Below are 25948 nucleotides of genomic sequence, written 5' to 3'. Positions count from 1 at the left end.
CCTTTCTGCCAACAGGCCCTCCGCACTCTGGAAGAAATGCAGAGACGTCTGCCCGCCGTCAACGTGGGCTACTATGTCAGCCACCAGAGCCTGGAGGCCATGCAGAGGGCTGTGGGCGTATCATTTGGGAGGGCGGGGGGCCGCAGTCGGAGGGACAGTGGCGGCGAGGACGACGAGGTTGAGGAGGAGATGGTGGACCCCCACCAGGGCCACTAGCCGGATGGCACAGGGCTGCCCCTCGCTCTGCTCCCACGATGCTTTGCAGGACACTTTGTTTTTCCCTCTTCGCCATGACAGCCAAGTAACTTTTGTATTAATATTTATTTATTTTCGTGTTCCTTTTGAACTGATCACATTTTTCAGAAACCCAAAAAGGGTCACATTTTGATATTAAAAACAAATCAAAGCGCACACTCTGGACGCGTCTTTCCTATTTGGCCGGCTCCCCAAAATGTTTCAATGCCATCCGAGGCTCTTGTAGTGCCAGGCCAGTGCCGAGGTACCCAGCGGACTCCCGGAATGCGCCCTTTCCCTGTGAAATTCCTCAGGTATTTTTGGCAAGACGCTGGCGCTGCCAAGTCTATAAATATTTCGTCCGAGGAGCACGTCAGGCGGATGCCTGGACGGAGTGTTCCGGATGTGACATCCTGCCTGGCAGCTCTTCAGAGGGTCTGCGCTGGAGGCTCAGGTGGCTGGAGGCCCTTGGTGAGGCGCTGCTCCAGCAGGACCAGGGCCTGAAGGGCGAGGCTGCGGCACGTGGCATCGGGGTCCACCTCGGTGGCACCTTCACAGAACAAATCAAAGCAGGATAAGGATGGGGGGCAACATGCCAGGGTCACCACGGCCCACCCGTCCACTCACCTTTCAGCCAGGCTCTCGCCTCCAGCAGCTCCTCACCGAGTTCTGACAACAGGCCGTCGGTGGGCACGCTTAGCAGGACCGCGCACGTGGCAAAGTGGACCCCTTGTCTGACCACTCTGAAAAGGCAGGGGGGGGAAGAAAAAAAAAATCAAGACCGGTGGAAGACACTGTGCCACCTTTCAGCTAGCAAGTGGGTGGGCCGCCACGGTGGGTTACACTTAAGATTCAGAGAGAGAAAGAAAGACTTACGCATCTGCATGGTGGCGAACGGTCCAGATAAAATCGAGCAGCGCTCTGCCCATCTGCGCAGCGACCTGGGGGACAAATGGCAGGAAGCAGACATGTGTGAGGATTCTAGGAAACGGCGATGGCAGAGAGGAAAAGAAAAAAATAAGGGGGCTCCAGCGAACGAGACCCTCTCTGCGTGCATTGTGGGATTTGACAGCAAATACAAACTCAAACGAAAGAAGACTCACCGGCGCATGGACTGCCAAGTACATGAGGATGCCCAGCGTGTGGACGAGGCGACCCAGCACTAGGTGGTCACTTCCTAACAGGTCAAAGGTCACCTGCGGCCTGAGCAGAGGGGACACAAATGAGTCAACAGTCTTGTTTTCAGACACAGCAGGCGTTCTTAGCGATTTGCAGTCAAAGAGACGAATACAAACAGGTTTGGAAAACGGACAGAATTCTGATGGAGGGCTCTGTTGTGAACAACAAATACTTAAACCCACCAGACATCGAGGTCATGTTACGAAAAACCCAAACAGAATTCTATTCACAATCCCCTTTAGAAAATCCTACACAAAAGAAAAGCGAACAAGTAAATGGATACCGAAAAATACGAGCGAACTGCTGAGCCGCCCGCCGCTTTATGAAGAGCTGCACAGAAAAAAAAGGAAACGAGACCAAGAAATACAACAGACGGCAGGAGGACATTCACAGCACACACACGAGTCTCACGCACACACACACATATAAGAGTGTCACTCACACACACACATAGGAGTGTCACTCACTCACACACACACATAGGAGTGTCTCACACACACACACACATATAGGAGTGTCTCACACACACACAGGAGTGTCACACACACATATAGGAGTGTCTCACACAGACACACAGGAGTGTCACACACACAGGAGTCTCACACACACACACATATATAGGAGTCTCACACACACACACGAGTGTCACACACACACAAGACACACAGGAGTGTCACACACACAGGAGTCTCACACACACACACGCACACGAGTCTCACACACACGCACGAGTCACAAGACACACACACGAGTGTCTCACACACACACACACACACGAGTGTATCACACACACACACACACACACACGACTGTATCACACACACACACACAGGAGTGTCACGCGTCACACACACACACACATAGGAGTGTCTCACACACATATAGGAGTGTGTCACACACACACACACGAGTCTCACACACATAGGAGTCTATCACACACACACCATAGGAGTGTCTCACACACACACAGGAGTCTCACACACACATAGGAGTGTCACACTCACACTCACACACACACACACACACACACATAGGAGTGTCACACTCACACACACGAGTCTCTCACACACACACACACACATAGGAGTGTCACACACACACACACTCCACTCCACTCCACTCCACCTCCAAGGCCCTTTCACGTCGTACTCTTTGGCTTTGGACCCCACTGGCCCGGGTATTTCACCGTTGTACCCAGCGCACTGCTAAAATACAACGCTGGCACGTCTGCCCTCTAAGCGGGTCGCCAAGTCCGGTCCTGCAGGTTTTCATTCTCGCCCTGTTCTTTCTTGACGAGTGTCCTGTTTGTGCTGCCAGTTAATTTCTTGTGAATTCATTTGAATCGAGTTTCATTTTTAAGATGCGCTCCCCTGAATTTCTTCATTCCTTTCCTTAAGTGACACGTGACGTGAGGGGCCGACAGACGACCAGCTAAGTCAGGGTCTCCATGAGGCGCCGATTCTTGTCGTTCATTGAACTCGTTCTTTAATTCTCACAGTGCATTAGCAGACACGTCCGACGTCGTGGATTTTCTCTTTATGTTTGGTGGACCTGAGCAGATCGACACTCCTGAGACCCTCACCTTTCTTTATTTTCAGATGTCGTGTGATGGACGCCAGTTGTTTTGGCTCGTTTTGTATCTCGTTGTTGTTCGGCTGCTAATTAAGGAAAAAGAAACAATCGAGGGGTCCGAGTCTTCAAGAGGAAATCAAGTAAAATGAATTCAAAAGAAGTGAATTAGCAGCACAAACAGGGCACTCGTTAAGAAAAAACAGATAGGAGCGTTTGCAGCGGCTTGGAGACGAGTCTCATATCCTGGATGCCAAAGTCCGCCTCACCCGGGTGGACTGGCGTTAATGGAAGAGACAGGCAGTGCCATGCCCACCGATGCCCCCCACTGGTCAGCCAGCACTCCCTTTTTAATCCTCCATCTCCTCCGTAGACCGAGAACACGCTGCATATTCCAAAGGCGGCACAAACAGACAGACACGGCGCATATCGACGGGCATCGACCGTGACAACGCGGGAGTCCCAGGTGGGAACCACCTTACCTGTCGTAATTCCGCAGGAGAGGAAAGAAGAAGTAGCCAGCAAGAGGAGCAAAACGGTTCGGGGCAGCAGCGGCACTCCTGGTCCTGTTGGCACCCTGCAAAGTGGGCAGAGGAAAGGCCACTGATGGAGAAGCTACGACATGGCGACCCACCCGCACAAAGCCGCCCCAGGATGGGCCTACCTTACTGAAACGCTTGGTCTTGTCAGCGATCCTCTGCTCCACAATCTGTTTCCAATGCTGGGGGCCGTCCTGCGGACCACCGGTCATCCTCTCTGTGACTGCCGACTCTGCTGGCCGTTTGTCAGATGCAGCGGTCGGCTCGGAGAGCTCCTGGGCAGACAATGCCAACACCTGGAGAGATGCAGGAAAGCCAACTAAAGATTGAGACGTGCCCCCCGTACGGCGAGGACGCACAAGTCACCGGTGCGCTTCACGTCTTTAGCGATCAAATAGAAAACGGTAAACTCCAGTACCCTTCAAGCTCATCGTGCCAGTACTTGTGATGTCTCCATCATCAACAGAAACACGAGATCAACAGCCAGCACGGGGCGAGTGACTGATGGACGGACAGACGCACAGACGTGTCGTATCCGGGTGGGATACTCGTCTTCATAATCACCCACGATACGCCAAAGAGAACAGAAAGTGAAGAGCCTGACCAAGGACCGAACCCAAAACACGCACAGGTCCCTCGTCATCGGCGAGTCAACAGTTCATACAAATAAATAAATAAGTAAACACAAAGCAGCCGCCATCGACAGCAGGACCACCTTCATCGTTGTCAGCCCACCTCAAGCATGTCAAGACGCTGCCGCAGACTGTAGTTGAGGGCGTAGAACTCGGCCGTCACGTACTCCGTCACCTGAGGAGAGACGACACTCAGCTGTAGCGACTCCGGCCATTAAACCGCCATGTGAACCCAACAGGCGAGACCCGGTGACAGCGAGAGTACGACCATCAGGCCAAGGGGCCGGAGCCTCACTGTCACTGTCACCGAGGCCACCGGCCACACAGACAAAAGGCAGACTCCTCTGTCCTCCCCTCCCTCAGACAGCCACTTACTGGGATGGCATCAACAACAATGAGGGCAACCATCCCTCTCTGTCTCCAGAAGGAGAAACCATCCGAGTTGAACTGGTCTTCCAAATGCAGCAGGACCTTCATCAGTTCCACACTGACCTGCAAACAGAGCCGACAGTGGGAAGGGGTCACCTCATGCAAGCCAAGGGGGCACAGAGTTACAAGCTATGGCACAACTCACCTCACGGGTGGTCATCGGGTGTTTCCGTACCAGTCCTTCAACGGCGTGCAGGGCAGCTTCTACTCGCTTTGGATCTTCAGACGACGTGAGAGCTGAAGAGGAAGGTACAGAGTGAGAAGGTAAGAATGGCCGGAATGGACGCTCTCTGCCCACACCATAGTCTTCATCATTAGCTGATCTTTGAATCTCACATTGGCCTTTGGGCAGCTCATCCACTGTTTTATACCACAGGGCTGACTTAGTAAACTACTGGCGGGTAAATAAAGTGTGCCAGCCGAGAACGTCTGCGGCCAACAAAACCCAAAAGCTGCACAACTCAAAGCCCACGTGGGTGGCAGACGTAACAACCAAAGGTCCTCCCTCCATTCCTACCTTCAAGACAGTCTCGGAGGTATCGGGGGGCAGGGGAGGTCACCAGCTCTTCATCCTTGGACATGTCAAAGGGCACCAAGTCATCATCGCTGGCCACAAAAGAAACAAAGAAAAGATGAAAGTAGGCGCCACATCGTCCCTTCTCAGACCGCACACACCGAGACCTCCTCGTTCTGTGTGACCACGCGGACCCCAATAAGTGATGTGTGCACAAAATGAGGACATTAAACGTACGTGAGAATAACAGAAAGACGCTCTAAGCAGTATGGAGTCAGAGGGATGCTGGGATTGATTGTGAGCCACTTTTTGTCTTGATACAGTAACTTTAGGCCACTTTGGTTCATTTCTTTGCCTTTTGTTTCCCCTTTGCCACTCGGTCTTAACGTATCCCTGACAAAGTTAAAGTGATGGCACATGAGATTAAATCAAATATAAGGGGTTATGTTTTGAATGCCAACCCCAATCCATTAAAGATGGCCGCTTTCAGTTTCAAACTCTCAGGGAGCTCAAACTTGTAGTGCGGTGAGTTCAAATATCCAGGAAGGTAAACGTCTTTAGCTTACTTATGAAGAGCTAAACATTATAAATGAACGTTTAATCAGCAAAAATCCAAGGATGTGCAGTGGGATCCATGAAACCTAAGGTGTCATTAAAAATGGACTGAGGAGATGAAGGAGGGCTGAGAGATCAATCAGACAGCACCTCGTGGACCTCCTTACACGGCGCCTTCACATTTGGGTCGCGAATCGATGACTTATATGAGAAGTGAAAGGCATCACTGAGAAACCACAGTCACCCTGGCAGACGTGCCAAGAGTCGAGTCCAAGTGAATGAAACGTCACGAGTGGTCGCGGCCCAAAGTTCTGAGAAGGTCCCCGGTGTTGGTGTTCACCAAGTCTGCTGCCTCAGTGTTTTGAGATCTTTGTGTCAGATGTTTCTGAAGTAGAATGACGAGCAGTTCAGAAGTTTCAAAGGCTTTGAGTGACAATGACGTGAAGTTTCTGTGGCGCAGAGTCCAGATGTGCAGTGCTGGCCCTTCTTTACATATCAAGACCCCTTCAATTCACCCTGGCAGGCTGTCTGCCAGTCAACTTCTGTGCCAAACTATGACTGATGGCCGCCCATAATTAAAGCTTGGAGTGAGTTTGTCACAACTGGTCGGTTTTTGTTTGCCCACCCGCCTCCTGAGGAGTGACCACAAGTTCTCAATGGGGGTTTCCTGGCCATGAACCAAAAACGTCGATATTTTGTTCTCCGGGGCCACTTAGTTGTCACTTTGGCCTTCTGGCCCGGCGCTCCGTCATGTTGGTCACCAAACTGTTCTTGGATGGTTGGGATGTTTTGGTCCCATTCTTTATTTATGGCTCGGGATCGGGGAGGCACCACCAGTGCGGAGCTTGCTCAAGAATGGCAGCAGGCAGGTGGGAGTGAGGCGAAGACTTGAGGAGGATGGCCTGGTGGGCGTCATGAAGAACAGCAAAGCAGAAAAACATCAGGGACAAACTGATCTTCAGGGATTGGACTGTTGGGTCAAGTCATTTTCTCTGATGAATCTCCTCTCCGATTATTTAGGGCATCCAGAGAAGAAAAGGTGAGTGGCGCTACCATCAGTCCTGTGTCAGACCAACAGTAAAGCATCCTGAGACCACTCACGTCAGCCAAGGCAGTGGGGGGCTCGCTCACAATGTGGCCTAAGAACACAGCAGCCCTGAATAAAGAACGGGAGCAAACCACCAGCTGAGAGCAACGTGTGCCAACCATCTGAGAACAGTTTGGTGACCAACATGATGGAGCGCCGGGCCGTAAGGCCAAAGTGACAACTAAGTGGCTCGGGGAACAAAACATCAAACTTTTGGGTCCATGGCCAGGAAACTCCTCAGACCTTTAATCCTACTGAGAACTTGTGGTCAGGAGGCGGGTGGACAAACAAAAACCCACCAATTGTGACAAACTCACTCCAAGCTTTAATTATAGGCGGCCGTCAGTCAGGATTGGGCCCAGAAGTTGACTGGCAGACAGCCTGCCAGGGTGAATTGCAGGGGTCTTGATACGTAAAGAAGGGCCAGCACTGCAAATCTGGACTCTGCGCCCCAGAAACTTCACGTCATTGTCACTCAAAGCCTCTGAAACTTCTGAGCTGCTCGTCATTCTACTTGAGTATCCCACAGAAACAAACATCTGACGGTGGACACCAACACGGGGGTCCTTCTCAGAACTGTTAGCCACAAATGTAAATGTGAATACAAATTATTCTATGACCACAACTACGTGGACCCCCCGCAAATGATTTACTTTGGGTCTCTCATTGTTAACAGGTGCATCAGCCGTGCCATCTCCATTGACAAACACTGGCAGGCCGTACTCGAGACCTCCGTGACGTCAAACGGGGCACTGTCACTGGATGCCACCTGTGCCACAAGTCTTAGAGTACCAGTCCGCTGTAACTGCTGTTCTTGTCAAGTTCAACAGCGGTTCCATATTAATGGCGCTGGTCGCTGAATGGGGTGTCCATCAAGCTCCTAGAGGTGGGATGGCGAGGGGTCCGCAGACACACAAACCCACTCAGTAGATTGAGATTTCTCGCGTTTCAATGTTTTATGTTAACTACAGTTAAATGGACGTGTCCTGTAGAAAACCAAAAAGTGAAGAAACGCCACCTCTGATAAAGTGGCTTGTGCACATGAAGATGAAGACAGCGACAAGGTCCACCATACTGCACGATGAAAGCTTTTTATTCCCAATTTGCCTTCTTCAAAGAAAGGGAGTGAAGAGGACCGAGATGAGATGAAGGTTTAACTCTTTCAGGGCTGATGTCGACTTTTATTGAAATTCAGAGGTAGAGGATGGTAATCATCTATAAACTGTGACAAAACTCACCCTTAAGTTTATGTTTGACTCTCTTTGCTAGAAGTAAACTTAAGTAGCTTAGTTGATTTAACCTTGATTCCCTGCATGGGTAGGAAAGAGCAACGATCCTCTAAAATGGCATTGACATCTGACGAGAGACTAAATACTCCATGAACATTTTACAACATATCACTGAATTGGACTCTGTCTTGTCAGACTTGGAATTTGATACAAGTGATCAAAAGATGGACATCAAAAACAAAAGTGAAGTACCATCATCAGCTGATCAGTTCCCAGTGTATCGTGGTGTTCAACACGTTTGTGTAGCCAATATACCTACAGCAGTGTTCGCCTGGGAGGACCACCTCTTATGTTGACAAGCCATATTGCATCACACTGCAACTGCCATTGCTGCCCAGCGGTTGTGCAAAGTCAGCCAGACAGCTGACCCACCATGCATTCCTGCGGGCCAACGAGATGCCCCTGCGCAGCCACTGCCGCCAGAGTTGCCGAACATGCACCAACAGCAGCTACAGCATGTAGCAACAGACATTTTATGTTGAAACCACTGCTTTGTGTGCGGTTCAGAAAACTGAATTTTTTGGAAAAAAAATTCAGCCCTCAAAGAGTTAAAGAGATGATGTGAACGTTGAGAGGGCGAGAATGTGAGGCACAAGCGCCTCCTTCAAGGCGGGCGAAGCAGCAGGCGCTTCCAGAAGTGCAGCACATTGGAGGAATCCGATTGTGTTTCTTGAGGTCTCAATTTTCGATGTTCATGAATGGACAGGGGTGGCACGGTGGCGCAGTGGGCCGCAATGGTGCCTCACAGTTAGGAGACCCGTTTGGGTTCGCTTCCCGGGTCCTCCCTGCCTGTGTGGAGTCTGCTTGTTCTCCCCGTGTCTGCGTGGGTTTCCTCCCACAGTCCAAAGACATGCAGGTGAGGTGGATTGGTGACCCTAAACTGTCCCTAGTGTGTGCCTGGTGTGTTGGTATGTGTGTGCCCTGGCGCCCTGCCCGGGGTTTGTTTCCTGCCTTACGCCCTGTGTTGGCTGGGATTGGCTCCAGCAGACCCCCCGTGACCCTGTAGTTAGGATACAGCGGGTTGGATAATGGAGGATGGATGAATGAACAGTTGCCTCTAATGACGCTAAAGTTTTACGAGCTTCGTCCTCAATGAGAAGAAACACCTGCTCACTTCCTGAATGATCGTTACATTTCATTCTTGTCAAGTATCTACAAGTTAACGAGTCGTGGGGTCGCTCACTCGCAGCTCAGCAGTCGGCTCAGCAGTCGGCTCAGCAGTCGGCTCACTGGTTTTCCAGACCTTGCGGTTTTGAGCTTTAAAGGAGAGCAGAAATTTCAAAAAGAGGAACGCTGCCCTCTGCAGATGGAAGTAGGAACAACACGCTGTACATTAGCAATACTGTACTCCATGGCTGATCAGTTTGATCATATTGTGTCAACATCTTCATAGACGTTATGACATACTGGTGATGTCCTAATTACAGGGGTGTCCACCTCCAGTCCTGGTGGGCCGCAGTGGCTGCAGGTTTTCATTCTAACCATCTTCTTATCAGTGACCAGTTTTGGCTGCTAGTTAACGTCTTTTGCTTTACTTTTAATTAACGTGACTCAGACCCCTTAGTTGTTTCTTTTTCCTTAATGAGCAGCCAAACAATAAGGAGACACGAAACACGAGCAGCTCACCTGTGCCCACCACACAATAGGTGGAAATAAAGAAAGGTGAGGGTCTCACCAAGGCTGATCTCTCAGGTCACCAAAATATTGTGACGGTGTTCTTAGAAAAAACAAGAAGAAGATCAACAAGCCATGGAATTAAATAACGGCTTTAATTAACAGCCGGTCGTGCAAAGGGTGCATTCACGAAGACGGCCGAACACAGAGGGCCGCGGTCGACAAAACGCAGACTCGGCACGGGGCTCGCCTTCTCCAGTTGAATGTCGGTATCTCGCTTCAAACACGTGAATTGTGGCAGCTCAAGTACGCAGCACATCAATCAAACAAATTTTACTGATGAATTCATTAAACCGGTCGCCGATTCGTTAAATGCATAAGTCAAGTTTTCTTCTACCTATGAAGAAATTTTCTTTCTTTTTTTTTTTTTTTTTTAACATTAAGGAAATTGCGAAAATTTTCCATTTTAAATACACTGGTTTGGAAAACAAGTGAAGGTATTCTAGGGTGAGGGGGCAGCTGAAATTAAATGGCACGATGGCGGCTTCGCCTCTAGAACTGGGCCTGATTAATAGTAAGAATCGGCTTCTCCTTAAGAAAGCGGTTGGAGTCTGAAGCCCCAGTTTAGCTGCTCATCTGTCGACTCGCTTCAATGAAGAAAAGAATCAACTCAGAGGACTGAATCCTTAAAAACTGGGCTATTAAAATGAAGGGCAGTGAGAACCGATTAGGGTTAGGGTGACAATGAAAACCTGCCGCCCCCCAGGCTCAGAGTTGGACACCCCTGTTCTAAGGTGGGCACTCAGCTGGTGAGAATCATTTAAAGACCCCGATGGTCGTTTCCATCCCCGTCACAGCTCGTATGGCCTACCTGTCAAGATCTGAATCCGAATTCTGGGATGTGACTGGCTGACCATCTGCCATCCTGGGCTCACCCTCTACGGCTGCAGCAGGCTCTGAGCTGAAAGGCAGACATCAACGAGTCAAGAAGGTCACCGGTTCAAAGGTCACGTATGAGTCAAGGTCTTACCTGCTAGGTGGTGGTGGTGGTGGAGCGCCAGCTGACGATGGTCTTAGAAGAGACACGAGCTCCTCACTGTCGCCATCTTTCTCATACTAAGAGAATACAAAGAAGAGACTTGCAATCAAGGTCTTCTGCACAAAGGTGTAACGGACCATTCGCCAAGGAGCGGCAGTACCTCAAACTTCAGTTGTGTGCCCTGTGGGTCCAGCTTAGAGCTCAGACACTCGGCTACAACCATGCCCAGGCGTCGCACTTGTACAAGGCTGCTGTCTAAGTGGCACTGAACTCCTGCCAACATGCACTGCAGCAACTCTGAAAAAGATCAGGGGACCAACGTGAGGTGCGTCGTCGCTTCAGCTCAAATTTAACTTGTAAATGTGACGGACAGACCAAGGTGGGCACACGTTACCCACGCTACCATCGTAGAGGCTTCACGAAGGAGCGTAAAAGGCTAAGAGCTACTTAACTGAGAGCGCAGACCCGTACAGCACAACTCCAGAAGTGGTGCGGAGACTCGCCGTGCTTGACGCTTTTATCAGACACAACAACAACAACCACGAAAACAGCAAAAGGTACCCAAAGCAAGACCACAGAACAGAGTAAGCAGACACCTCGACAATATTCTACATACTGAACAATTAAAACTAGAAACTACCAATTAGGCACAAGAATCGATTTATCAACGGGATGCGACTCACAACACAGGAAGAACACGTTTCACATCAGAAACAACGTCACACAAAGCGCTAAGACACAACTCTCAAACCCAAATGAACAACTCGAATGAAGTCACAACGAAAAACACGTCCGAGCAACATCAGCGCAGACACTCGACACCTGTTACCAGTAGCGAGAACGGGCAGTGGGTACACTTGACTTGCCCATTCCTAGTTTTCCTCCTCTGTACGTTTATCGTCCATTTGCTCAGAGGTCGATGCGCTTGTTCCTTCCTTCTTTTCTCCACCCTAGCAGCCTGCTTCTTCTCTTCCTTCGTTGGCATCTTTTTGCATTAAAACTGATTGAGTCAGCGTTTGTGTTGCAATTCCTTAGTACGTTTTCTTTAATTTTTCACTTAAGTCTTCAATCTGCCTCAAGAATGATTTAAGATATGAAGAGGTAGGTAGGGGAAGTGACGGCGAAGGTGGTTGGGATGAGAGCGGTGCCCGTACACGTGTGCCACACACACATGTGCCACACGGCTGCCCTGCTGCAGAGAGTTGATTCTACAATAAAAATAAAAAAAGGAATAACCTTGGAGGTCAATCTTCACCCTGAAAGCAGACGTCACGTAGTGTGTGCACCAAATTTCAGGTCAATCGATCAAACAGTTTGTGAAATCCAGGCGATTTAAAATCCTGGACAGACTAACGGACAGCCACGCTGGCATAATTCACTAAGGCAAGACACCCATGGAAAGCACGCCGGAAAGGGGGCGTGGATTCACTAAGCCGCCGACAAGTGAGACACCTATGGCACACGCAGGAAGGAGCCACGCCCACCGACTCCAAGACCATTGGATACGACGACAACTCGCAGGGCCACGGCCACCAACTCGGATGCGACGACACAGAAAAAATGGCGTCATTTCTATTCGTCTGTCGTAGAGGCCACATGCATCTCCGAGCCACTTTGACTGTTCCTAGAGGCGTGTTTCTCGTGGAGGTGAGTCACCATATGCAGCGTGTGAAACGGTTTGCGAGGGGTATCTCATGGGCTCCTTAATATAATCCTTTACAACTGAGGTTAAAACACAATGAAGTGAGCAGTCTTTAAAACGCGAGTTTTAAACTACGGCCTTGCGCCGCGTGCAGCATAGCAAACTGTTTTACACGCTACATGCAGCGATTCGCATCCGCGACAAACATGCGTCGTGTCTTTCCAGAAGTGTTTAGCATTCAATAAATAATTACGCATGAGACTGAGCGCGTGTCTACCCGGCGCTGAGAGGCGTGGGTGAGCCATTACGTCCCTACCTTTTGTACACACCCCCGTCCCACCTCGCTACTCCCGTGGTCGAGAAAGCAGCGAAAACCGGACGGAGCAATGAAACGTCTGCGTGAGTCACAGGTGCATCTGGACTGCGTAAAGACGACGACGACTCCAGTGACGAGTTGGGGGTGGGCACATGAGCGGGCAGTGCTTACTGAACGAGAGGGCGCAATGGCGGTCCGCCAGTTTTCAGTCACGGACGATTGTGTGTTGGTTCGCTCCGTGCATTGTTACAATGTTGCTTTTCTTGCTGATTTCTTACATTTCCGATTTTTCAAATGTTAATTTTCTCCCTGTGCTTAAAAATCATTAAAAAACTGGCCTGATTATGCGGCGTATGGTACACCGCGGGTTGGCTAGTTAAATATAAAAGGTATTGTGACAGGTGGCCACGGCCATTAGGGTTTCATGGAAGGACCGGAGGAGAGAGCATCGGCAGTGCAATACCTCCCCAAAGACACTAGAGGGCAGCTCTCCTGGGCAGCTGTAGCTCCATGGAGCCCAGCAGGGCATGCTGGGACTTGGAGTTTGGCACAGCCCTGTTGGGTTCCAGGGGGAGATGCGTGGTTTACAAAGCCTTGAATCGTCTGCTCCATCTTACATCTCTGAACGGCTGTCACCTTACACTCCAAATCGTAACCTCAGATCTTCAAGTGAGGGTCTGCGTAGAATTCCAAGAGCTAAACCTTAAAGAAGTGGTGAGGTGGGCGCAACTAAAATCAGGAATATGAGTTTACCGATAGAAATTGTGCAGGCTAATAGATAGAGATAGATACTTTATTAATCCCAAGGGGAAATTCACAAATAATAATATGGTGGAGCACCTTAAAAAAAAACAATATTTTAACATGGCTCTCTCATCGCTTCATTTTAGTGTAACCCTGACATTCTGCAAATGCACCGAATTATCGTTTTTATGGTGGCTCCACAATCTGTACTAACCCCTACTTTATCTTCTGTTCTTTTTCGGGTTTTCTGTGGTGGTGATCTGTGGCACTGCCACCTGATCAAAGCACCAAGCAGCCCCTACATTGATGGATTGAAGGTCAGAGGTCCACATGGCCATCAGCATTAAACTCTTTCACATGAAACCTAAAACCATGAAGACCAATTGAGATCATTTATGTTACGTAGAATGCCCAGTGGGGGCTGGCCGGGTGGTCTCATGGCATTGGAACCCCTGCAGATTTTGGTGTTTTTTCTGTCCTCCCAGCCTTACTTTATTCTTTGTTATTTAGTATTGCCTAATCTTGTTATTTTTTATAAACTTTCTTCATCTTTCTTCATCTTGTAAAGCACTGTGAGCTCCATCATTTGTATGAGAAGGTGCTATAGAAATAAATGGTGTTGTTGTTGCTTTCATATTTGTGCAGGTTGTGCCCTTAACAAGGTGTCTCTTGTAAAATGCCAGCTAGGATCCACTTGACTAATTCCTTTGATCATTTGAAACACTTCAGTCAAGTCACCTCTTATTCTGTCTGTTAAACTTATGAGCTTCAACGCTTTTGATTTTTCCTCATAGCTCTCAGACCCCGGAGTCGGCCGTGTCACTCTTCTTTGGACTTTCTCTAGTGCTGCTGTGTCTTGTTGATAATATGGTGACCTACAATGTACACTCTACTCCAGGTAAGTCCTCATGAATTAGTTCGACGCCTCAAGTATGACCTCCCTTAACTTGTAGTCCACACACCAGGGTGCTAACATCCTAGTAGCCTTTTTGATCACTTCTGAGCACTCGAGATGTAGATAGTGACCAGTGCACGGTGATTCGAAGGTGGACTTTCGCGTTTGAAATCTCCCACTGTGTGTTAAAATCTTATATTTTGATTTCTCTGGAGTTAAACCTCATATTTACTTACATTAAATTTGAATCCTGGAAAGAAGCACACGGGGAAATAACCGCACACGGGAAAAACTACACATACGGTGAAGAGCGCACACGGCGGCAACATATAACTATTACAAATATAAAATATACTCCACCTATACTGCTAGACACTTTTTATTATAATGACTAGTTTGCTCTTGCACAATGTCACCGTTCTTCGTTTTCATTCAGGAATGGCACTTTGCTGATCGATTCTCACGGCACCTCCAAGTATCTACTCCATTTGTTGTGTGAAAAAGCAGATATTCAAATCCCTTGTAACCGAGAACCTGCTTGCCTTTCTGACTGATCGAAAACTCCATCTCAGTTATTCAAAAAAAAAAAAAATAAATAATAATAATAATAATAATGTCGACTTGCGTTGCTCAAAAGTTAGGGAGGATTAAAGAAACCTCTAACTGTGTGGCCTGTTTATAAGACGACCTTTACTTACTTGCCGTAATCAAAACTATAAAACCCTAATCTGCCTACCTGTGGAATAAGAAGGTGAAATCTAAATTCTCAAAACTATTGTAAAGAATAATAATTTCCTAGAAATGGTCATTTAGGCACAACAATGACAGTAATAAAAGGAGTAACGACTATTTTATTTTATGGACCATCCAACAGCCCACTACCCCAGTTAGCACATATTAAAGCATACAAGCTTATAAATACGGTTAGTGAACAATTCTACAATTTTGTTTATTGCGATGTAAATATAACATTTTTTCGTTCTTTGCATATACACCTTTGCTGTATTTATCAACGTGCGGTTATTTCCTGTGCGCTTCTTTCCCGTCACCATTAAATTGAATCTGCTAAACTTCTGCCCAAGCCCCTCTGTAATGATTCACCAGACTCTACATTATCTGCCATTCATGCCAGTTTAGTATCATCAAACTCGACCAGCTTGTTCTTTATATTCTTATCGGATCGTAAACTGTGCAGCGGCCTCAACAGCGACCCCTGCTGGATGACCACTTCTCACACCACCTCATTCAGGTAAGCTGCCACTTACTGTAAGTTTGTTCCGAGTGTACCCACCTATACACAACATCCTGAATCCCCACTTCCTGTTGTTTTATGACTAACCTTTCACGTGGTACCTTATCAACAATCTCATAATCACCTCTCTAATCGGAGGCTTTTGCTGCTTCCTCAAAGAATTCTGGGCTATCTGGTGAAACTTCTTTAACAGGTCTGACCACCCTAACCCACTCTCACCTCGGAGTACTGCACCCTCCACCCATCCTTCTGCTGATGCCAGCATAGGTGTGACATCCCCACCCCCAATCACAGCAGCCCAGGTGAGTAGAGAGCCGAGGAGACTTCGTGCCAGCAAAGCAACGGGTCCAGATGGTCGCCACGACTGCTGAAGGCCTGTCCACTGGAGCTGGGGAGTCCTCTACAGAGCATCTTTAACCTGAGCGTGGAAACAGGGGAGAGTCCTGAGGCTTTGGAGAACATCTTTTATCACCCCAGTCCCAAAGAGATCACGTCCTGGTTGCTCTGACGTCACATGTGATGAAGACCATGGAGCGGCTGCTGCTTCACCACCTGAGGCCACAGGTCCGCCATGCCCTCGACCCTCTGCAGTTCACATACCAGGAGAAGGTGGGTGCGGAGGATGCCATCATCTATATGCTACACTGATCCCTCTCCCACTTGGACAGAGGCAGTGGTGCTGTAAGAATTCTGTTTCTGGACTTCTCTAGCGCCTTTAACACCATCCAACCTCTGCTCCTCAGGGACAAGCTGACTGAGATGGCAGTAGATTCACACCTGGTGCCATGGATCGTGGACGATCTTCCAGACAGACCTCAGTATGTGCGTCTCGGGAACTGCAGGTCTGACATTGTGGTCAGCAGCACAGGAGCACCGCAGTGGACTGGACTTTCTCTGGTCCTGTTCAGCCAACATACATCAGACTTCCAATACAACTCAAGAGTCCTGCCACGTGGAAAAGTTCACTGACGACACTGCTATGGTGGGCTGCATCAGGAGTGGACAGGAGGAAGAGTACAGGAACCTAATGAAGGACTTTGTTAAATGGTGCGACTCAAACCACCTACACCTGAACAGCAGCAAAACCAAGGAGCTGGTGGTGGATTTTAGGAGGACCAGGCCCCTCATAGACCCCGTGATCATCAGAGGTGACTGTGCAGAGGGTGCAGACCTATAAATACCTGGGAGTGCAGCTGGATGATAAACTGGACTGGACTGCCAATACTGATGATCTGTGTAAGAAAGGACAGAGCCGACTATACTTCATTAGAAGACTGGCGTCCTTCAACATCTGTAATAAGAAGATGCTGCAGATGTTCTACCAGACGGTTGTGACGAGCGCCCTCTTCTACGTGGTGGTGTGCTGGGGAGGCAGCATAAAGAAGAGGGACAAACTGGTGAGGAAGGCAGGCTCTACTGTTGGCACGGAGCTGGGCAGTTTGACATCTGTGGCAGAGCGATGGGCGCTGAGCAGACTCCTGTCAATCATGGAGAATCCACTGAACAGGATCATCTCCAGACAGAGGAGCAGCTTCATTGACAGACTGAGGAGACCCCACACTATGTGACTCGGGGGGTAAACGTTAACATGATACAAAGTTATTGTCCGTTATACCTGCCTGGCACTCTCCACCCTGCTCTTTTTAAATTACACTGCATATTTATCACTCTTTAAATTTAATATTGTTCTTATCAGTATACTGCTGCTAGAGTATGTGAATTTCCCCTTGGGATTAATAAAATATTTGTCTATCCATTATATAGCGCCTTTCTCTCTAGCTGTCTGTCTATCTAAACCCAACCCACTCCGCCTGAAAGCCTGCTGACTAATACAAGAAGTGGAAATCCATACTGGAGACATGCCCGTTTTTGTTGTGTGGCGCCGTTGTTATGGGGTGGCAGTGTAAGGAGATTTTTCTTTCCACAGTGCATTTCCCTGCTGGACACGTCATATTTGTGTCTGTTATGATCATGACAAGCAGTTTAATGGGGGGCTTTGGGGTTGCTACTGGCACATCTGCTAAAAGGTACGTCTACTCACCAGGTCGAAGTTCTCTGAGCTCTGCCTCAGTCAGGGAACCCAAGGAGATGAGCAGGGCTTTGCTGATATAAAGCTGCTGCTCGAAAGGCGTATGCCTCACGGCGCTGCTACTGGACCACGTGCTGCACAGATCCTTCACGGCCTAAGCAGAGAAATGAGAGGCTGTTCAAAGTCTGACCGAGTGACCCTCTGCGACTCTTTACTTGACCACAGATCCCTCGAGAACACACAAGGCATTGCAGAAATCAGACAATAAGGCAATGAATACAAGAAAAAGAAACAATCCTCAAAAGAGAGTCTCCATTACCTGAATCAAAAAAGGCCGACGGAGGCTGTCCTGCGCCAAATATCCCAGCAGGCTCCTTAGAACTGACGTCTAGAGGAGGAAGCACAATCAGTAAGAAGCGAGTGTTTTAGATGGCGGCCATGCAGCTCTCTCTGCAGGCTTCTCACCTGGTGCTTGTACTGCAGCAGCAGCAGTTTGTGCGTTAAGACAAACTGAGCCTTTTTGTTCTTCAGGATCACATTCCCCATCAGCCTGGAGAGAGCAGTGGGCCTGTCGGAGCAAGAAAATGTGTGCCAGTCAATATGTGTGCGCGTAGACGTGCAATTACTGACACACAAACCTTGGAGAGGGAAGCACTTACTACCCCTACAGTTTAAGGGGGTCAGGACCTTCATGAAGAAGCAGGTAACGGACTGTGTGTGGGTCTGTATCCACAGTGGTCCGGCCAAGGGGGAGCGCACAAAAACCTACGCAAACCCTGATTAAAGCCAGCAAAGTCAAGAGTACAGTGTGATATGAAAAGTGTGTAAGTGTAAAGTGTTGATGTGTGATTTATTGAGGGATTTAATAATACAAGAGTTGGGAATTAAACAAGAAGGGTAATAAAAGAACAACCAAAGGCAAAGAACCAGCTGCCCCACAGGCCCAGGTAAACAATAGTTTGTTGCCTGTTTATATGGCCAGATGCCCGCCAGTTTGACCCTCCTAACATATCTCTACATTTTCCAGCTCTGTGCCCAGGAGGGGTGCTTTGGACTACTGAAGTTCTGAGATCAGGATGACTGGGTGATGAAACCTTGGCTCCACCACCTTCCTCCCTCCAGTGCCCCCCCAAGCCCCTCATTTCTCCATTAAACAATAGACCTCCCTGCTGTCGCCTATTGTGCTGGAGAAATTCTAACAGAGTGCCCCCTGGTGTTTTTCCATTATTAGAGTGCCCCCTTCTGGTGATTGTTTGGTGAAACTACAGTGGGTCAAATAATCAGAGCGAGTGCAGTCTCTGTCACCAAATCCAGTATGGAGTGCAAGCCCAGTGCCTACCAAAGAGCAGACGTGTGTTTTAGAACTAAGACTTCTGCAGCAGTAAGAGAAACGGCAGACTTGAGTGTCATAAACCCAAAGCAGAGTTTTAGAAGAAATGCTTCCCTCAGGCCTCGCAGTTCACCGTATCAGCCATAGACAGTGGAGGAACAAGAGAGAACGCTGAACCGATCACGGCAGCTGCTTACTCATCTACTGCTAAAACCAGCCCAGAAATGACAGCTTCCATCCAACGGTCTGGCACGCTCTCCATCAATCGCCAGCACACCCTCTGCCACACAAAGTCCGACTGGGTGGAGGTCAGGAGACTGGGCGCCAGCACTCTGAAGATTTCTTCTGAAAAAACAAACAAAGAAAATGTGAGCAACAATTAACACAAGCCAAGAGCAGCCACCAGAAAGAGAGACAAAAGATCAGATGACAGTGTGCAGAGGGGCCATTTAATCTGGGCTGCCTTCACTTCCTAAGGCAAAATTAAAGAAAAGCAGCCTGACAAGGTAAAAAAAAAATAAATAAATATGAAACAATATAAATGAGTAGAAAAAAAATACGCCTGCTCCCTACAAGGCCCTGGCACACCAGTGCTCAAATGTTTGGAATCGCTAAGAAAGTCTTTGACGGAAGTCGTGCCTTTTCAATCAAGGTACAATTTAATTGGTGCAAAATGATGGCCAACTGCTTGAAATGACGGACTTGTAATTTATTAGCTGTCCCCCATGGCTCCGCCCACATAGTAGACAAACAGGACAAACTTTAAAAATCAATAAAAAAAAAAAATTTGTATTGAGAAGAATTGATAGCTTTCATATTCAAGGGCCTCTTGATATACAATATTGTTGGTTTTGCTATCGGGGCGAAGATAGACAGACAGACAGACAGATAGATAGATAGATATTGAAAGGCACTATATAATAGATAGATAGTGTAGATAGTGAAAGGCACTATATAATAGATAGATAGATAGTGTAGATAGATAGTGAAAGGCACTATATAATAGATAGATAGATAGATAGATAGATAGACAGTGAAAGGCACTATATAATAGATAGATAGTGAAAGGCACTATATAATAGATAGATAGATAGATAGATAGATAGATAGATAGAATTTCATTTATAGTGCAAGCTGACCTCCTGTGTATTAGAACAAGTCATAAAAAGGGATTCAGTGAATCAACGCGGTCTTCACGTTATTCAAACTATGACTTTATTATTTATCTGGGCCACCTCTCATGGAAGACTCATCATCCAATGCCATCCACAATTACACTTTTTCTAGGGGAATGCTGCCAATTTCATCTTTTCAAAAATTCGGTAAGAAATATTCCTACAATGACAGAATGAACCAACAGAACACGCCACCCAAAAGTGGTCATTTCTTTACATGCGACTTGCCCTCTGCGGCTCTAAACTTTCCGATAGAATCAGTGCCAACGTGGGCCAGCGCTGGAGCACAGCAAACAGTATCCAGACATTCCTGACGTGATGTCACATTATTCATGTGAAGTCATCCAGTCGTGTGCTCATAACGGGCAACATTTATTTTATTTTTTTATGTACCTCACTTTTCTCGACTTACCACTATGTCCCTGTGTGCAGACTTTTCCGAGCAGCTGAGCCAAGAAGGACACAGAGCAGTCAGTCTGACCTAAAAAGGAATACACGCAGCGTCAGCTTGAAGTTGGGTCCAAGTCCCACCAGCTCATTAGGATATTAACAATTCCATCACCTCTTAGTGCCTGACATGTCTTCTCTAGAGCAGCAAAAAGCTCCCTGGCCAGCAGAGGATAGTAACGCTGTGGATAGAAGTTTGGGCGGGTACGGTGCTGCAGATGATTAGCAAGCAAGTCGGGCAAGGCCACCAGACGACTCAGCAAAGTGTCCTGCATCTGGAGGGAACTGGCAGGAGTAGACCTCCGACAGGCTGACCAGAGCAGGTCCCCGATGCGGCCACTCTGCAGAAAAGACTCCAGGACAGCCAGCAGCCGGTCCAAGCTGGTGCTAGGGCTGAAAATGAGAAAGAATCAACCTGCAGGGTCATTGCATGAGAGCTGCCATGTTGTGAACTTATTAGAAGCTCCGGACGGATGGGGTCAAACAAACCTCAAAATTCCAGTTAGAATACCTGAAGCAGCCTTGTGCACTTGGATCAGAAGGTCCATGATGCTACACAGTGAAAGCAGAAAGACACAAAAGGACTCACCTGATGGAGGTCACCGAATCTAGCATGACCAGAAACGCCTGGTCAGGTGGGCCACTCAGAAACAATCCATCCCAAAGTTCCCGGTGCTGCCTGGGAGTCAAGGCCTGCACCCAATCTGCATGAAGACTTCTGATAAGGGCCTGCAGGAGCCTGGTATAGTGAAATGTGGCAAATATGTCCTTATCACTGGGGGGAAGCTCATTGCTTTCTTTGTCCAAATACTTCTTCACAGTCTGCAATGCCTGCACAACTTGTTCAGAGTCCTTGGAAGAAGACAGCGTGTTGATACACTGGCGAACCACAGGTCTGACTGAATCCATGACAGCAGTGCACCCTGGGAGCCAAAAAACAAATAATAATAATAATCTCTCTATTATAAAAAAAATCTTGGAAGGAGACGAGACGCGAGAGACACACATACAGTGGTGTGAAAAACTATTTGCCCCCTTCCTGATTTCTTATTCTTTTGCATGTTTGTCACACAAAATGTTTCTGATCATCAAACACATTTAACCATTAGTCAAATATAACACAAGTAAACACAAAATGCAATTTTTAAATGATGGTTTTTATTATTTAGGGAGGAAAAAAAATCCAAACCTACATGGCCCTGTGTGAAAAAGTAATTGCCCCCTTGTTCAAAAATCACCCAACTGTGGTGTATCACACCTGAGTTCAATTTCCTGATTACTGCCACACGTGTTTCAATCAAGAACTCACTTAAATAGGAGCTGCCTGAGACAGAGAAGTAGACCAAAAGCACCTCAAAAGCTAGACATCATGCCAAGATCCAAAGAAATTCAGGAACAAATGAGAACAGAAGTAATTGAGATCGATCAGTCTGGTAAAGGTTATAAAGCCATTTCTAAAGCTTTGGGACTCCAGCGAACCACAGTGAGAGCCATTATCTACAAATGGCAAAAACATGGAACAGTGGTGAACCTTCCCAGGAGTGGCCGGCCGATCAAAATGACCCCAAGAGCGCAGAGACGACTCATCCGAGAGGTCACAAAAGACCCCAGGACAACATCTAAAGAACTGCAGGCCTCACTTGCCTCAATTAAGGTCAGTGTTCACGACTCCACCATAAGAAAGAGACTGGGCAAAAACGGCCTGCATGGCAGATTTCCAAGACGCAAACCACTGTTAAGCAAAAAGAACATTAGGGCTCGTCTCAGTTTTGCTAAGAAACATCTCAATGATTGCCAAGACTTTTGGGAAAATACCTTGTGGACTGATGAGACAAAGGTTAAACTTTTTGGAAGGCAAATGTCCCGTTACATCTGGCGTAAAAGGAACACAGCATTTCAGAAAAAGAACATCATACCAACAGTAAAATATGGTGGTGGTAGTGTGATGGTCTGGGGTTGTTTTGCTGCTTCAGGACCTGGAAGGCTTGCTGTGATAGATGGAACCATGAATTCTACTGTCTACCAAGAATCCTGAAGGAGAATGTCCGGCCATCTGTTCGTCAACTCAAGCTGAAGCGATCTTGGGTGCTGCAACAGGACAATGACCCAAAAACACACCAGTAAATCCACCTCTGAATGGCTGAAGAAAAACAAAATGAAGACTTTGGAGTGGCCTAGTCAGAGTCCTGACCTGAATCCAATTGAGATGCTATGGCATGACCTTAAAAAGGCGCTTCATGCTAGAAAACCCTCAAATAAAGCTGAATTACAACAATTCTGCAAAGATGAGTTGGCCAAAATTCCTCCAGAGCGCCGTAAAAGACTCACTGCAAGTTATCACAAACGCTGGATTGCAGTTATTGCTGCTAAGGGTGGCCCAACCAGTTATTAGGCTCAGGGGGCAATTACTTTTTCACACAGGGCCATGTAGGTTTGGATTTTTTCTCCTAAATAATAAAAACCATCATTTTAAAAACTGCATTTTGTGTTTACTTGTGTTATATTTGACTAATGGTTAAATGTGTTTGATGATCAGAAACATTTTGTGTGACAAACATGCAAAAGAATAAGAAATCAGGAAGGGGGCAAATAGTTTTTCACACCACTGTATTTTGGATTTTTCAGCAAAGCCGACTGGCACCTTAAACTCTCCGGTCCAAACGTTTTTGTATTGTGCGGTAAGATCAATTATTTAATGGGCTGGTCTCTTACGCTATTAGATGGGTTTTCAGCTTTCACTGAGCTGGGAATTTTTAAAGGTCTTGGCAACCCTGCTGTACAGTCGTCATTATTTGAGTCCGATAAGCCCACCACAAGCAGGACTGCCAGATTTGCAGGCCTCCTACCAAACTGGTCCGATTTTAAATTCTTGAACGAGTACAAATTTTGATTTGGCAGGGTGCAGTTTTTGGGGGTATTTTTCAAGGGCACCACTAAACCCTTACTGGCACCTCCCAGTCTATGACCACCTTCCATCCAGTGGTCTTCTTAGAAATCTCCTTAGTCAGTGGGTGGGCCTCTCTGGCAGGGTCTTCAATTGGTTTGAATCCTGGCAGGTAGAAAATTCTTTGTTAGCTGTGGTAATTCTACTTTAAAGACCCCTGATATTCTATATGGTGGTCCACAAGGCTCTATCCAGGGTCCGCTGCTCTTTTTGATTTACATGCTTCAGTTAGGTCAGATTATCTACCGTGAACGACCACAGCTCTGCTGATGACACACAGCTGTATTTCTCAATAGCGCCTGATGACCCCGACTCTCTTGATTCACTGACCCCAATGTCTTACTTGTGTTTCTGAGTGGATGAGTAGTCATTTTCTCAAGCTAAATAAATAAAAAACCAAAATTTTAGTGATTGGCAATAATGGATATAATGAGGTTATTAGAAATAAACTGGATGCATTAGGATTAAAAGTCAAGAATTTAGGGGTAACTATTGACTCAGACCTGAATTTTAAATCCCATATTAATCAGATCACTAGGACAGCATTTTTTCACTTAAGAAACATAAGTAAAGTTAAACCTCTTATATCATTGCAAGATGCTGAGAAATGAGTTCACGCTTTTGTTTTCAGTCGTCTAGATTACTGTAACGCACTCCTCTCAGGACCACCCAAGAAAAGACATTAATCTGTGACAACGAGTGCAGAATGGAGCTGCTAGAATCTTAACTAGGAGAAGAAAATCCGAGCACATCACGCCAGTCTGAGCGTCACTACACTGGTCACCTGTGTCATTCAGAATTGACTTTAAAATCCTGCTGATGGTTCACAAAGCCTTCAATAATCCGCTCCATCTTATATCTCGGAGCGTCTGACATCTTATATTCCAAATCGTAACCTTAGATCTTCAAATGAGGGTCTGCTTAGAATTCCAAGAGCAAAACTTAAAAGAAGTGGTGAGGCGGGCAGGCGGCCTTCTGCTGTTAGGCACCTCAAATCTTGAATAGCCTGCCAGTAGGAATTCACCAGGCTGATACGGTGGAGCTCTTTAATAAACTGCTGAAAACTCCTTACTGTAACATGGCCTTCTCATAACTTCACCTTAGTTTAATCCTGATGCTCTGCACATCCTATTAATGATCATTACTATTCATGGTGGCTCCAAAATCTGTACTAGGCCCTACTCTCTCTTCTGTTCTTTTTCCAGTTTTCTGTGGTGGCAACCTGCACCACCACCACCTGATCAAAGTACCGTGATGTCCTCCATTGATGGATTAAAGACTGTCATCATCAAGTTCTTCCTTGTGAACCTTGAGTACAATGAGAACTGATTGCGGTCATTTATGTTGGTAGAATGCCTAGAGGGGGCTGGGTGGTCTCATGGCCTTGAACCCCTGCAGGTTTTTTTTTTTGGAGATTTTTTTTTTTTTGTCCTCCCTGGCCATCGGCCCGTACTCTTATTCTATGTTAATTATTGTTCTCTGATTTTAATTCTTACTTTGTCTCTTTCCTCATCATGTAAAGCACTTTGAGATGCATTATTTGTATGAAAATGTTGTTCTAGCCTGCAACAAAAATCACCTCCCACTCCCGAAAGGCTCTTCGATTGTCCAAAAAACTCCAAGCGGGTCAGCCCACCCCTCTTCGATTTTACATTGGGTATTATAGTCTGCGACCAGATGCCATTCATTAAGCTGCTCCCGGTTTTCACTGGACCTGGCCAACCTGCCCAGTCATGACCCTAATTTTAACCATCGTGGAGTCGGGCGTATCCCAGAGTTTGCGGCTACAGCTGCTAGAAGGTTTGGAGTGACGTCAAATGCAATGCGACAACCTCCGAAACGGAACGGAGCTCTGCAGCTAAACTTTACTGGGGAAGGGCCCTGCGATGCCGGATTTTCACGTGCCGTGATCCTCACAGATTCTCCCATTTGTTTAGGCAAACCCCGTCCCGTTTTCTAACAGTCACAGCATGACTGGTAATGCTTACTACTCCCTCATTTTAGTGCTCGTTACAAAGTAAACGAATGATTTTAATGGCGTAGAGACAACGTTCACAGCGCGGGTAACACGCAGAGTCGACTGGATCGTCGCCACCAACTCAAACCCACCTGCTTTCAGCGGACTCCGTTTGTCTTCGCCTTTTCCTTAATTGGGGCCACTGCTGGATGACACCTCATTGCTCTGTGGTAATCCATTCCGCCGACCAGTAGACACGGAAGGCAGCGACTTCTGGCACATGTCGCTCCCGCTCAAAACCAGCCAAGGCTGTATACGAAGCCCTCGTTTTGTTAACTATACTTAGCTGCGTCCCAATACTCGCATCACACCTTAACTATTATTTTGTACAAGGTACTTTATGCCACACAGGGGGGAAAATGTCACATGGCATACAAATAACTCTCTAGGCAAACGCACATTTCCCCCAACGCTTTCTGACCCAAACGGCAACCCATACCGCCCACGTGGTTGAGTTTGTGACGCACGCCGTACAGT

General features: G+C 47.4%; 2 protein-coding genes across 5 annotated transcripts in view; one reads left to right on the top strand and one right to left on the bottom strand.

Moving 5' to 3' along the window:
- The window catches only part of ift140 (intraflagellar transport 140 homolog (Chlamydomonas)), a 116850-nt gene extending 116439 nt beyond the window's left edge, over nt 1-411 (top strand). For all 3 annotated transcript variants that reach the window (XM_039776167.1, XM_039776168.1, XM_039776166.1), the window contains exon 30: nt 16-411. In XM_039776167.1, the coding sequence (XP_039632101.1) occupies nt 16-216 (201 nt within the window). In that variant the 3' untranslated portion in view covers nt 217-411. The remainder of the gene's footprint in view (nt 1-15) is intronic.
- On the bottom strand, nt 303-25916 carry telo2 (TEL2, telomere maintenance 2, homolog (S. cerevisiae)). 2 transcript variants are annotated; one of them, XM_039776169.1, is made up of 21 exons: nt 25564-25916; nt 21100-21433; nt 20626-20903; nt 20476-20544; nt 19086-19233; nt 18024-18126; nt 17878-17946; nt 17571-17712; nt 10841-10977; nt 10672-10757; nt 10513-10602; nt 5100-5188; nt 4728-4819; nt 4529-4645; nt 4257-4328; nt 3647-3817; nt 3465-3559; nt 1338-1437; nt 1111-1175; nt 862-977; nt 303-784 (listed from the first exon to the last, which is right to left on the bottom strand). In XM_039776169.1, exons 2-21 carry the CDS (start codon nt 21417-21419, stop codon nt 663-665), a joined length of 2481 nt encoding a protein of 826 aa, XP_039632103.1. In that variant the 5' UTR covers nt 21420-21433; nt 25564-25916; the 3' UTR covers nt 303-662. The 2 variants fall into 2 exon arrangements, with proteins under 2 accessions (XP_039632103.1, XP_039632104.1); XM_039776170.1 differs by having other exon boundaries at nt 19086-19230.
- Between the last annotated feature and the right edge of the window lie 32 nt (nt 25917-25948).

Source organism: Polypterus senegalus, chromosome 13, assembly GCF_016835505.1.
Source record: "Polypterus senegalus isolate Bchr_013 chromosome 13, ASM1683550v1, whole genome shotgun sequence".
Classification (NCBI taxonomy): domain Eukaryota; kingdom Metazoa; phylum Chordata; class Cladistia; order Polypteriformes; family Polypteridae; genus Polypterus; species Polypterus senegalus.
Note: the sequence above shows the minus strand (reverse complement) of the source record. Positions and strands in the feature narration are given on the sequence as shown.